The 15158-nt window shown below is 36.8% G+C and overlaps 1 protein-coding gene across 1 annotated transcript; it reads left to right on the top strand.

Annotated features, from left to right (window-relative positions):
• The first annotated feature begins 13430 nt into the window (after positions 1–13430).
• On the top strand, positions 13431–14138 carry LOC137717123 (uncharacterized). The gene has a single exon (XM_068456428.1). It carries the CDS (start codon positions 13431–13433, stop codon positions 14136–14138), a length of 708 nt encoding a protein of 235 aa, XP_068312529.1.
• Positions 14139–15158: the final 1020 nt, after the last annotated feature.

Genomic DNA, 15158 nt, shown 5'->3' with positions numbered 1-15158 from the left:
GAATAGGTTATATGATAAAGAAAAATTCGATTTCATTCATTTAATTTATTATTCGAGAAATAATATCCATAAATCATATCCAAAATTTAAAACAATACCAAACAAATTATCCAACACAACAAAAATTGTTCAAAAACTTCAACAAAAAGAACATAAAGAATTAGGCCACTATGGGAATTCAGCCAACGTGTAGGACCATGTTCAAAAAATCTAATCTTCCATCAATGCAGATACCTCTTGAAAATGGAAATCTCCATGGTGGTATCTTTAGGATTATCCACTTAACCAAAGTTAACCTCTATGGCCTAATGACGCAAATGATACTCAGCAACAGCTTGAGCGGAAGCTTGGAAAGTATAGAACCAATGATCCTTCGAACCACAGCTGTAACACATCTCCGCTTATTTGTTGGTGGGTACTTTGCCTTTATTCTTGAAGTTGGAGGCTTTAGAAGCTAGGGAATCATGCTTCAGGCTTTGATTTCCTAAAACCTCTCACGTCCAAATGAAGAGGAATACCACCAGACTTCTTACTTCCAAAATCGACTATCAATGAATCTATTTAACATCTTTTTTATTCTATTATGCTTTGGACTATTTTATACTCTAAAGTTTTGATTGTTAAATCATGATATCACTTTAAACGTTAAAACCCCGTACTATAGGATAATCAAGACATACTAGATTACCCCATAATTTGGTTAGTGTAAGATTGTTTTTGTATATGCTCAATCTTATATTTTTAGCTTTGTATTTATATAGTATTATTGGTAGTTGAATAGAAGTAGGGTATTTTTTTTAGTTGGGGAAGTGGATTACGGTAAATAAATTAATTAATCAAAAAAATGAAATAACAGTGACAAGGGTGGTGATACGGATAGAGAGACTATTCTTCCTCGCGCTGACCCTGAAACTCCACCGCTTTTTCTCTCCCCCATTCCTTGCGAAGATTGTTGCATGTCTCCATGCAAAAGAAAACCCACACATATTTCACCGACATTCTACATACAAAATACAACGAATTTTCATCAAATTTTCCGTTAAAATCTCTTAAACTTTAAGGATATTCCACTGAAACACCGAGTTTCTTCGATTTTTGTCGAATGACATGATAGAGATACACAATGTTTAAAATATGTACAAAATTGTCGATATTTTTGTTGAAATATCCAAATCAAGGACTGATATGGAAAATGCAGGGTGAAACACAAGCTTCACCCTATATCGGCGAGATATAGGAAAATTAAACAATTCACTACGTAAATTTTACAAGAACCCATTGCAAATTTCGAACTTTTGAATTTTTTTGGAGAAATTTTTCTCTAACTTCGCCTAAATCTAAGTGAGTTGAGATACCCACCCATTGTAAATTTCCACAATTTCTGTTGAAGGAACCGATATCAATATATTCAAAAGTTTGCATATTAATATTTTCATAAATTTGCATGTTGATATTTCCACCTATATCAATATTTTAAACACTGGATATGCCTTTTCTCCCCTTTTTAATTGTGGACCCATGAAAGTTCCGAAATGTCAACCAATATTTCGATAATATCGGCAACATTTTAATCTATGCCTACAAGTAATAAAAAAGCTTGAGATTTTCACATTACACAATGACACTTGTGCTATAATTAATTCTAACTAAAACATTATAAACTTTTATACTCCATTTACTTTCTAAGAAATTTCTAAATCCGCCACTAAAAATAAGAAGACAACATTGCATTTGTATGCAACGTTTTAAAACAGCAAACAAAATCATAGGATAAAGCAACCTTATCAACATGTCATCATGTTTAATTGCTTATAAAGTAAAGTGAAACAATGTCATCATGTTGAAATTTTCTTTTTGTTATCTCTTTTTAGAAAAAGGGAAATTTGCATTTTTCCTGGATTTATCTCATTATCTAAAAGCCAATCTCCTGGATATTGTTTGTTTCAAATTCAACTTTATCAAATATCTCAAAAGACGCCAGCTATCTACAACTTAAAATTCTTGATGTGCCAAGCAACACAAATGGTTAAACCCTAGAACACTAGAATAATGAGGTTATAATTATCATTACGCATAAAAGAAGGTAGAAAAAACAGAATAATGTATTCCATGCAATGCTTTTTGCTCCCTAAATCGTTTTGTGAGGAATTGAATATGATGATAGCTAAGTTTTGGTAGAGTGGAGATTCGGGTAAGAGGAAAATACATTGGCTTAACTGGAGGACTTTGTGTAAACCGAAGCATGATGGGGGTCTTGGTTTTCGAGACCTTTATGCGTTTAACCAGGCTTTGTTGGCTAAAAAAGCTTGACGTTTTCTACATGATCCTAAGGCTCTTGTGTATCGGGTATTCAAGGCTCGTTACTTTCCTACGACAGAGTTCTTAGATGCTCGGGTGACTTCTAATAGTTCATATGTTTAGAGGAGTATTGCAGCCTCACGATCGGTACTCCAAAAGGGCATTCGCTGGCAGGTGGGTAATGGAAGGAAGGTTCGTATATGGAAGGATAATTAGGTGCCAAGGGACTTTTATCTCCAGATTTTGACTGCAACACCGATGCATTGGGATGAGGAGGCCACAGTAGACAATTTATTTTAGATGAAGTCAAAGCAAAGGAACGTCCAGTTGATGAATGAACTATTTTGCTAGGAGGAAGTAGACCTAATTCATGGAATTCCTCTGAGTCTACAGAACAGAGACTATCGTCAGATTTGGCATTATGAACGGCATGGAAAATTTACGGTCTAGAGTGCATATAATGTTGCACAGGGGATAAATGTAGCAAGTGATGAAGGGGCAGCAGGCTCATCTTCTGCTTCTAGTAATGTTGGAGAAAAGCTATGGAAGAAATTGTGGGTTACTTATGTTTCTGGGAATGTGAAGATTTATGTATGGTGTGCATGTTTGGATTCCCTACCTACGAGGTTGAATCTCTGTAAACGAAGAGTGATGACAAAGGAGGTGTGTGTAGTTTGTGGAGGCCATGTGGAATCAACGAAGCATGTTTTGAGAGATTGTAATGTGGCTAGAGCAATGTGGTTTCAAGGTTTGGGCTTACAGGTGGATGGTGAGCAGGGAGAGTGCTTTATGCATTGGTTAGCCAATTTAGAACTCCACGACTCTACTTCGAGGTTTGATTGATATGGTCTTTATGGAAGCATAGGAATGAGATTTTTTGGAATACAAAAGCGTTACCACCACTTGAAATCGTGCTTCATGCGGAGGGTTAGTTGCAGGAATTTCATAAGTGGCACAAGCAAACGGCGAGGAAGGTAAGCCGGGAGCATCAAAAGTAGGGGTGACCTGTGGAGGGGTGGGTTAAGTGCAACTTCGATGGAGTGTGGAACAATAGAAATAATTGGGGAAGTTTTGGGGTGGTGATTCGAAATCACTTGGGGGGGATATCTTACCGCTGCTGCTGAGTCCATTGAGCGGGCAACCTATGCGTTGCATGCTGAAGTATTTGCAGCGTGGAGAGCCGCAATATTGGTGGGTACTGTTTGTACAATGAAGGGAAAAGTTCAGTTCGAAGGAAACTCAGTGCTGGTGTTGGCTGCTATGCAGGGGAGTAGGGATGACAACTCTTCCTTAAGTCCTATAATTAATGACCTACAATGCCTTCTTAGAGAGTGGTTGGATTCGGTGGTTAATCATATTCAATGGGAGGGGAACTTGGCAACCCATTGACTTGCTCATATGGGAATTAATTGTGATCATGAGGTAGTGTGGTTCGAGGAGCCTCCAGATTTGATCTAAGATATACTTCTAAAGGAGGGATTGTAATTCTTTTCCATTGTTCATTTAAGGATAGTTTTCTAATTGTGAGGGATGCTCTTTTCCTTTGACCAGGTTGAAATCATTGGCAAGGTTTTTATCGATGCCCATTAAGCACATTATCCTCAGTTTGTACGAATTATGATTTACTTAATGAATATCGTACCTTTGCTTAAATAAAAAAAAAAGTGTGATTGTGTAAATCCTAAATTAGATTTTATTCTAGTTATTCTTTCCTATTAGGACTTGTATTCCTTGGAGAAGAATGATTTATTCTCTCTTATTACTATAAATAAAGGCACTGCGTAGGTGGAATATCACCTTTACACAACCATACAAACACATCTCTCTCTATTTCTCTATGTCACCGATCGTTGGCCCCCTCTCCTTGTCAGTTAAATATAGGCCACAATACGTTATCAACATGCTCCTACCATTGTGCTTAGGAATTTGACGTGGAAGTTTCCTGCATCTAACCAATTCATCAATATCATCACACAATTAGGTTATTTCAAAACAATGGTTTTTATCTTAATATTTTTGCAGCTATGATAGCATGAACATTCACCATAATGCATAACCCAACTTTACGCTTTTCAAATTTTAGATTCTACATAAATTGCATATGCATTATATTCATAATTGTTGAATCATGTGAATTGATATTACCATAAATTGCATCATATATTTGTTCATACATTAAATTATATGTTGAATATGCATAAAATTGAATTAATTCGAAATCTGGAAATTGAAAAAAAAAAATAATAATAATAATTTCTAGGTTTTTGAAACCCCGATGGTAGTGGCCTGAAACTGCGCCGCCATCAAGCTCTCCCTGAGCCATGAGACCATAAGCCAGAGCCACGGGCTCTAGGCTTGAAAACCCAGAAAACCCGACACCTTCCATGGCGTCTCCACCATTGCAGGTAGGCCTGCAGCCTAACCTTGCTCTCAGATCATCGCCCCGACGACTTGAAAGTCGTCCCCTAATGGGTTTTTTGACCAAGATTCATTCGAATCTCATTGGTTTTTTTTTTTTTTTTTTTAAATTCTAATTTAATTTTTCTAGGGTTTATAAAAACATTAAGCGTTTTACTTTCGTTTACCTATATGGGTTGTCGTCGAACCCATAGTTTTTGCTGTGATTTTTGCACCACGACACGACCACCTGAAATAGTGGCACCAATCTCTTTCCCCGACGAGTTCACCTAGCTAGCATTGGGGTGTCAGGTTCAAATCCCAAGCCTACTTAGGCTTGGCCCATTCTCATTAAGCACTAGCCTTTTAGGCTTTGAAGCTCTTCTCGACCCAACACCGACCCTCTTTGGCCATGGTGTTCCCATGTCTTGCACCATATAGGATCACAGCCCGCATGGCTATTACGGTTTCCATGCACCGCGTTGTACCAGATCCCAGCCTATGCGCTGGTGCATCCGTGTCCACAAAGCACTAAATCAGAGCCCGTTTAGGCCTCTGTCTTTGGGCTTGCAGCTGCAACCCATTTTTCTATGATGCTGGGCTTGCCTGTATGCTAGGCTCGTGCCTACCCCAACCTAGTTTTGGGCCTGGACCTCATGACACCGGTTCACTCAGCCCCGTGGGCTTTGGCCCATTTTTTTGGGCCCCGAGTTTTAAATGCCCATTTTTTTTAGGCATGTTGGGTTTTATATTTTTTCACCCACACTTTAAATTTGGCCCGAAGTCTAAATAATTAATTCAATTATAATTTTAGACCTGAAGTTCTATTTGCATATTCTCTTGTTGCATAGTTATGTATATATAGTTGTATTTGTCTGCAAGAACATATGAACATGAAGTTCATAATTATTTTGAAACCTGAAGTTTCTAGAAACATGCCTTGTTTGAAAACCTAAAGTTTTCCTTAAAAACATCACCTATGAAAACCCGAAGTTTTTTCATGAAAATTTAAACCAATACATGTCTATTAGAACTTGAATGTTTTACTCATATGTGAATGGATAGATTTTTTTCTTCATTACACTAACCACATCTTGTCCATTTATTTTGTGATAGGAACATGTCAAATTTGAACAAACTCGACTTTACCGCTTTGGAGGTCTCTGGAAGAAACTACCTCAAGTGGGTCCAAGATGTGAAGCTCCACCTCTCTGCAAAGAATTTGCGTCCTGCCATTGAAGATAAGACGGACAACCTGGTTAATGAAGCTGAGAAAGCAACTGCCATGATCTTCATCCGAAGACATATTCATGATGCACTACAAACCGAGTACCTTGCTGATGAGGATTTATAAGCACTCTAGGTCGCTTTGGCTAATTGTTTTGATCAACAAAAGGACATCTTCTTTCCTGAAACAATACATAACTGGCAACATTTTGCGCTTCAAAGACTTTAAGTCTGTGAATGAATATAATTCTGAAGTTTGTCGAATCCTATCAGTTCTTAAGTTCTGTAACGAGACCTTGACTGAAGAGGATCTCCTAGAGAACACCTATTTGAACTTCTCTGCTACTAATATTGTTCTGCAACAACAATATAGTTTTACTTATTGCTAAAAAAACAGAATCAGTTGTTGATGAAAAATTATTAAGCTTGGCCTATTGGGGCGACTGATGTGCCTGAAGCACATTATAACACAAACAAACACCCAAAACGCCAAAATAGCATGGTAGAGACGGCTAGAAACGCCCATTTAAGGGAGGAAACCAAGCCCAAAAGCACCCTAACCTTTCTCCCAAAGCCCCAAACTTCAAGAATAAGGGTAAAGCACCTAAAACCATTGATGCGGATATGTGCTATCGATGTGGTTAAAAGGATCATTGGTCCCATGTTTTCCGAGCTCCCCTGAAGGTTGTAGCTAAATATCAAGTGGATGAAACGGAGAGTACCAAGATGAAGGTTTCTGATTTTCAAGAGGATACCACCCCTATAGAATATTAGAATCTTAGACATAAACTATTTTCTAGTTGAAATTTAGACAATAGGGCCGAATCCTCCCCCCCCCCCCCCCCCCCCCCCCCGTTTTTTGGTTTAATTTTGAACAATTTTCCTTTATGTTTTGGATATTAAGAGAGAATGAACCGAGAGAATGAACCAACCAAGCCTACGGAAGATACAATTGCAAAAAAGAAGAATGAGTATGAGAAGTGGATTAAGGCTAATAGAATAGCATTGCTAGTAATCAAAAGATCAATGTATGATCTAGTTTGAGGGGCAATCACTGAATCAGATAATGCTAAGGCATACCTTGATTCCATTGAAGCAAAGTTCAAGGAATCCAAGAAGGCAAAAACTGGAACACTCATGAACACTCTTATAACCACTAAATACCTTGGTGGTGATGTGAGATAGCACATTCTCTCAATGGTTGATACAACTGCAAAGCTCAATGCACTTAACATCAAAATAAATGACCCTTTTTCTACTGCATCTTACCCTCAATTCCTTACCTCCCGAGTACTCTCAGTTGAAGAGTACTTACATAGCTTAGAAAGAAAAATGGGACCTAAACGAGTTGATTGTTATCTGTGTGCATGAAGAGCAAAATATTTGACAAGATAAGGGGAAAAAACAAGTCAATACAGTGGAGAGTGTCAATCCTCCCAATGAGAAAGACAACCTTCCACAGAAAAACAACAAAAAGGCTGCATGAATGGTCAATAAGGGTAATAACCATCTAAGAATTCATAAGGTTGTTGGAATGAAATGTTTCTTCTGCAAGAAGGTAAGACATCAAAAAAAGGAATGTACTAGGTATAAACTTTGGAATGACAACAAAGAAAGTAAGAAAAACAAAGGTATGGTGCATAAAAGTTCAATTTGTTTTGAATCGAACTTGGTTGAGATTATGATACTTGGTGGCTTGATACTAGTGCTACAATTCATGTAACAAACTCATTGCAGGGGTACATTAATAAGAGGGTGCCAAACAAGGATGAGGTGTTAGTGTTTATGGGCAATAGAGCTAGAGTTGCAGTGGAGTTCATTGGAGTAGTTAGACTTGAGTTATTTTCCAGTTTTTTGCTAGATTTGGTTGATGTTGCTTATATACCTTCCATGAGAAGGAACTTAGTCTCAGTTAGTAGGCTTGTATCAAAGTTTAAGTTTGATATTAATGAGAATGGTTTTTCAATATTTCGAAGTTCCAACTTAATTGGTGATGGAGTATTGGTTGGTGACATGTTCAAGCTTAAATGCAATGTACCAATAAGTGAAGTCAACACAATAGGGCACAAACAAGCACTGAAAAACGACACCTCGTCCAAGTTATGGCATAAGAGATTAGGGCATATTTCAAAAGAAAGAATGCAAAGATTAACTAGGGAACAAATTATGCCATCACTGAACTATGGTGATTTCAAAATTTGTACTAATTGCATTAAGGGAAAGTTGATAAACAAGAAGAAAAATGGTTTAACTAGAAGTACAAAGTTGCTAGAACTAATCCACACAGACATTTGTGGACCTTTTTCAACATCAACACACGGTGGCTACAAGTATTTCATTACATTAACAGATAACTTTTCTAGGTTTGGGTATGTATACTTGTTGGTAGAGAAGTCTAGTGCCTTTGCTGCTTTCAAAATCTATAAGGCAGAAGTAGAGAATCAATTAAACTGCAAAATCAAGGTAGTAAGGTCTGATAGGAATGGAGAGTATTATGGAAAATTTAGTGAATCTGGAAGACAGCCTGGTCCTTTTGCATTGTTTCTGCAGAAGCATAGAATTGTTGCTCAATATACCAATCCTGGTGCCCCTGAGCAAAATGGAGTTAATGAAAGAAGAAATAGAACCTTGATCGAGTAATTCAAAACTACCCATTTTTCTTTGGGGTAAAGCAATCAAAACTGCAAACTATTTGCTTAATAGAGTCCCTAGCAAGTCTATCCCCAAGACACCATTCGAGTTATAGACCAACAGAAAACCAGTGCTAAATCACTTGAGAATTTAGGGATGCACTGCAAAAGCAAGAGCATACAATCCAATGGAGAAGAAGCTGGACCCTAGAACAATCACATGCTTCTTTGTAAGGTATCCAGAAAGAACTAAAGGCTACAAGTTTTATTGCCCAAATCATACCTTAAGATTCATTGAAACTGGGAAAGCCAAGTTCATTGAAGAAGTTAATAATGATCAATTGGAGGAGAATCTTGATTGGAATGAAGAAACCACAGCAATGCAAGAAAAAAACCTAAGTGATGTTGTGTTGTGCCAATTCCAGTGCAAAATAATCAAGTTGCAGAACCAACACAAGTTGTTCAACAAGAAGAGATGATTGCAATAGAACATGTGCAGTTGAACAATGCACCGGTCATTCAAGAAAAGAACCTTGAGCCTATACACATAGAAACCATGAAATCCACTCGTACAAGAAAGCCCGCAATATCAGATGATTTCCTTGTGTATTTGCAAGAGGCTGAGTTTAGTAGCCAAGAAGAAGATCTATTAAGCTTCAAGAAGACAATTGAAAGTCTCAACAATGCATATTGGCAAGAAGCTATGCAATCAAGTTGGACTCCATAAATAAAGATGCAATAAAGATGCCATAAAGATGGTTGAGCTGCCATAAAGATGTGGGAGTTGGTTGAGCTGCCATAAAGATGCAAACCAATAGACTACAAGTGGGTTTATTAGACTAAGAAAGACTCCAAGGGTGATATCGAGAGATACAAAGATAAACTTGTAGCTAAGGGATATACTCAGCAATAAGGAATTGATTACAATGAAACCTTCTCCCCAGTCTCCACAAAAGACTCATTTAGAATAGTCATGGCATTGGTGGCTCACTTTAATCTACTTCTGCATCAAATGGATGTTAAGACTGCATTCTTGAATGGAAACCTTGAGGAAAAGATATACATGAAGCAACCAGAGGGTTTCATTCAAGAAATGAGAGAGAATTTGGTTTGTAAACTTAACAAATCCATTTATGGTTTAAAATAGGCCTTGGGACAGTGGTATTTGAAGTTTGATGAGGTTGTTTCATCACATGGTTTCAAAGAGAGCCCTAGTGATGAGTGTGTTTACATAAAAATGTATGGAAACTATTTTTTCCTTCTCATTCTTTACGTGGATGACATATTGTTAGGATGTAATAATGCATCATTGCTAAGTAACACCAAGAGATTTCTATCTAAACGTTTTGAGATGAAGGATATGGGAGAGGCAGCCTTTGTTCTTGGTATTCAGATCATAAGGGATCGAAGTAGAGGACTACTTGGTTTATCACAGAAAGCATAAATTGAAAAGTTCCTCCAAAGGTTTAACATGGAAGACTCAATTGACTATGATGTTCCCATGACAAATGGACAAAAGCTCAGTAAGGATCAGTGCCCTAAGACTAATGTTGAGAAGAAAGAAATGGCTAGCAAGCCTTATACTTCTCTCATTAGGAGTCTCATGTATACACAGGTATGTACCAGACCGGATATTACATATGCTATTAGCATATTGGGAAGGTTTCAGCCTAATCATGGCAATGCACACTAGTTAGCTGCCAAGAAAGTTTTGAGGTACTTGCAGAGAACAAAGGAGTACCATCTAGTATACAAAAGGGATTCAAAACTCGAACTACTAGGCTACAGTGACTCAGACTTTGCAGGCTGCCTTAATTCACTTAAGTCAACTTTAGGTTATATATTCACATTAGGCAATGTCATGAAAGAGTGTGAAACAAGATACTGTTACCATTTCTACCATGCAAGCTGAGTTTGTAGCTTGTCATGAAGCTATATCACAAGCTGTATGGCTAAGAAATTTCATCAGCAGTCTCAAGATCATGAATTCAATTGCAAAGCCTATTCAAATTTGGTGTGATAACAAAGCTGCTATCTTTTATTCTAAGAATAATAAAAGGTCTCCTAGAACAAAGCACTTGAACATCAAATATGCATTGACGAGGAAAAAAGTAAAGTTTGGATAGAGTAAGGTTGATTACATTGACACTCATGCAATGCTTGTTGATCCACTCACTAAGGTACTACCAAATGCAGTTTTTCACAAGCATGCAGTTAATATGGGAGTGACTGCAACCCTAGATTTGTTGAATTAGTGGGAGTAGTGATAGTATATGGCATAATTATGTATGTTAGTTATTATCGTGACAGTAAGAAGTAATTTTTTTTATTTTGTGTTTAGCTAGTCGCTGCACTTAGTTGAATTGAATGGTTATTAAAGGGTTGCTACTTTAGTAATTCATATTGTGTTTCAATATAGTTCTGGTTCTTATTTTCTGTTGGAAATAAAAGTTGCTAAAAGATCATAAGCAACTGGTATCTATTACAGTGAAACAATGTAGCAGCAAACGGTTATTAGCTGCAATTAGTAGTGCTGAGAGATTGATTGGCATATGTGCTGAGTTTATTTCACGAAAACATATATGAGCTATTCTTATAGCTTGAAAGCTTCATAGGAAGCATTAAGCAGTTATAAATAAAGGCTTATTAAGTGGACCTAGAAGTGATGGAGTTGATGCTTTCAACTTATGGTTTTGTGGCTCACTTCTGTACCAAATCTGTGATTGATTATTTCATGTAAGTAAGGATCTTGTTCAGTGATTATAAGAGCTCATGAACACACATGTAAGTTCATAGTCTCTGATAGTTCTAAATGAGTAATCTTTACTTGACAGAAGTATGCAAGAAGCTTATTAGCTTAACTCAATCCATTGGCCAATAAAGAATCATGCTTACAGATTCATTAAAGTTCTTTCTTGAATTAACTAATTGACCTAGTGGGAGAATGTTGGATGTTAGACTCTAATCCAACAGCTAATAAGTCAATATAGTTAATAAAGATTGATGTGGAATGTAAGTGTGATTAGGGTTTAGTTATAAGCTATAACTTGGACTCCAAGTAAAGGAATATAACCCAGTTATAATTGGAGAATAAGGGCTCTTGATACTATCCTATTTGGATTGAGATTTGGTAGATTATATCCTTGTATAATAAGGAATCCTAGCGTATGATTATGGGAATGTACGTTGTAGTAGTATAAATATCAAGGGAAGGTCCCTGCATACACCACTGATACATACACTCATAGAACTCCCCATAGGTTCGAGTAATACAGTGATGGTGAGTGTGCAGAAGATCATCCTTCGAAGTTCGAATTGCAAGAGGGTGTTAGCTGCAATTGCAGTGCTTGCTGCTGTGCTAGGAAGATGAGTACTCAAGGTTAGTGCAATGGTATTTGAATGTACATGAACGCATTAGGTTTAACATTGGAAGCTCACTTATTGATTTCTTTGTAATTAATCTTTTGAATATTGACTTTTTGTTGGTTAATTTCCATTCTGGGAAATTTTTTATTCTTTCATACATTACTTGAATTCAGTGTTTTTGCTGGACTGCGTTTTAAATACTTAAGGGCCACATTATTTCCTCTACTATTATTACCATCTGTAAATACAAAACATAATTGTCCAAATTCATCACCTCCATCAGAAAATTAGGGTCTCACATTAATATGATATTAGTTAGTTTATTTATTAACTGTGTTTAATTATTTACAAATTATGGTTGAAGCAAACGATAAAATTAAGAAATAGAAAGTAGGGAGATGCTAGTTTGCAGGTTGCATGCTGATCTGTTCACCTGTATATTTGTCTCTCGAGCTCTTCCGACGCGTATACGTTTCCTTTAATGTTTTGTGCTTCTCCCAACATAGTATTTTGTTTCCTAATTTTATATAATATGCTTGTCGTTGATTGACATATAGTTATGCATATTGGGTCGTTGATCATGATACTATTAAGTTCAATCATCTCAATGGTACGCAAGATACAATTTATAGTGAGGTCCCCAAACAGACAACAGTATGAATACATACATATATCCATGCATGCCGTGGAAAGTACACGTGCAATCCACCCAACCATGTGTAAGACTAAATTTTTAAGACTTTTTATTTTTATATTTTTGGTGTAAAATGAATTTGAATGTTCAAATAAAATTGAATGTATGTTTAGATTTGTTATGCATTGAATTTTCAAATCAATTTGAATTTATAGTCTAGATAAACAACTTAACGCCATACATTAATAATTCTCAAATGATTTTGAAAATAACAATATCACATGTTATGCACCGCACTTTCAAAAGAATTGAATGTTTAAAGTCTAGATTAATGGTATACTAACAAAATTTGAATGCGTATTTGTTCAAATTCACAGTTTGGCAATTATTATTTTTTTTTCTTACAATACAATTTGTAACATTTTCTTGACAACCCTTTAATTTGTTGTATCATTTTTAGGTTTTACTTATTTGAGCTATCACTTATTAGCAATATTTACTAAACATTTACACAGACTTAACAATTTTTCTTTTGGTTTCTTGTTTTGAAAGTTTCCAGGCAAGTCATAGTGCAACACTGCAATATTTATCAGATTCTGCTTTCTGAATAAACCAAAATATTTATGTCGCAAATATTAGCTGGCTCTCTCTATCCAACACACTCAACTCTGTAATTTCCAAACCCTCATTTAAACACATCAGCCAAAAGAGCCCTGTCACACTGTCCCTATCTATCTCACAATTCACTTGTATAATAACGCTATGCAGATCCCCAATGAGCCTCGCCGATGCCAAAACCAAACTCCAACCCCTCTAGAATTTGGTCTCAAGCCCTTAACCCTAGACCCTAAGAAAACCCATCTCATAAAACTTGCAACATGACGCTTTCTGACTTGCTATCCCCAACTTCTTCTTCCCTTTTGACCGGGGACTACATTGGAATGGAGAGCTCGGTTGACGTGCTCAAGGACTGTGATGATCATAAACCGCAACTGAAGGTGACCGGTAGCGGTGGTGATGGGCGTGATGGTAGTTTTGGTCAGAGGGTAAGGAGTAGGAGAGAGCAAAAATGGGCATTGAAGAACAAGGAGTTTCCACCTCCTATACAATTGCTAGCACGCACTGAGAACTTGCCTTCTCATATGCCTTGGGTGTTGAAGAGGCATTACACAGATGATGGGAGGTTGATTCTCACCGAGGAGAAGGTTAAGCATCATGAGTACCTTAGGGCTCATAGGTCTAATGGCAGGCTCACTTTGCAGCTTGTCCTGCTTGAAAATGAGATTTTGATTCCCCCATTTGCTTGCAATGGGAACGAGAATGAGAACGAGAACGAGAACGAGAATGGGAACATGAACAAGAATGAGATTGGGAATGATGTTGGTGATGGTGGCCATGACAACAACGATGATGATGGTTGTGAAGATGATGACGAGGATGATGTTGTTGAAGATCAAAAAATTAGTGGGATTGGGGGATCAGGAGCTTCAGCGGGGAAGTGTTTTAGTTTCAACAGTGTGGGAACAGGTTCACCCTGCATATTTGGAGTACCAGTGTTGCCAGCCATCAGGCATGGTCGTAGTTAAATTTTGATGATACATCAATGTCACTTTTATTTTCTAGGTCTCTATCATGTCATATGACTCATGTGTCCATGCTCAATATTGTTGTTGCTACTAGAGTCTTTTAAGTCCTTAGTTTTCTTGAAATTTTCATGGGTTGTCATGATCTGTAGGTTCATTGTAGCTAGGACTAATGTGGGAGGGAAATTTTCTCATTTTTATTGGTTTTGTTTGTAATTCTTGTCTGGAGAGATTATGACGAGGATGTTTCAGTTTTCGTGTTTCATTTTTCACAAATGGTGTGAACACAGAAACCAGATGCGTTTTTTTAATCAATATTTGATTATTTTAATTGTGGACACTCGTATATTAATTATTCAGATTTGGTATAAGAAAACTGGCTGAAATTATCCAATTTTTCTGTTTCAGTGGTTTCTTGTGTCCATTTCAGGAATGAGAAAGGGATAATTCTCTTTCCAACTTTTTTTCTTGCAAATGTTGACACTTCACAATGATAGTCCGCGAACGACTCCTATTTCAATTTTATTGTTTGTTTTGCACATCAATAAGATATATAAGAAATTAAAATGTTTTCTTTATTCAACTACATCAATAAGATATATAAGAAATTAAAATGTTTTCTTTATTCAACTATGTATACTTATTTGATTTATAAGTCTTTCAATTTATATTAGAGGTAATTTGGTTACCGAAAACTTCATCAATACATTCATTCACAAGGAATGAGGATGGCAAAGGCAAACATATGGGGCTCGTGGAATTCAAAATTTTCTTTTACTCACATGTACAATTTGACACATTCTCAAAAGTGTCCATGCATGCGAAAAATACCTCTACGCTATTTTTTTCGCGTATATTATACAAGAAAATGAGAAGATAAGAGCATCTCCAGTGAAGTCACTAAATAGAGTCCTTACCACCCTCTATCACCATATGTCTTTAAATTTAGGGACCTTGTGGCTTCCAGTGGGGCGGAGCTCTAGTCCTTATAGTATAGGAATTGGCTGGAGTACTCAAAATTTT

The sequence above is a fragment of the Pyrus communis genome, chromosome 15 (genome assembly GCF_963583255.1).
Source record: "Pyrus communis chromosome 15, drPyrComm1.1, whole genome shotgun sequence".
Classification (NCBI taxonomy): domain Eukaryota; kingdom Viridiplantae; phylum Streptophyta; class Magnoliopsida; order Rosales; family Rosaceae; genus Pyrus; species Pyrus communis.
The sequence above is the reverse complement of the archived record's forward strand: the minus strand, read 5'-3'. Positions and strand labels throughout refer to the sequence as shown.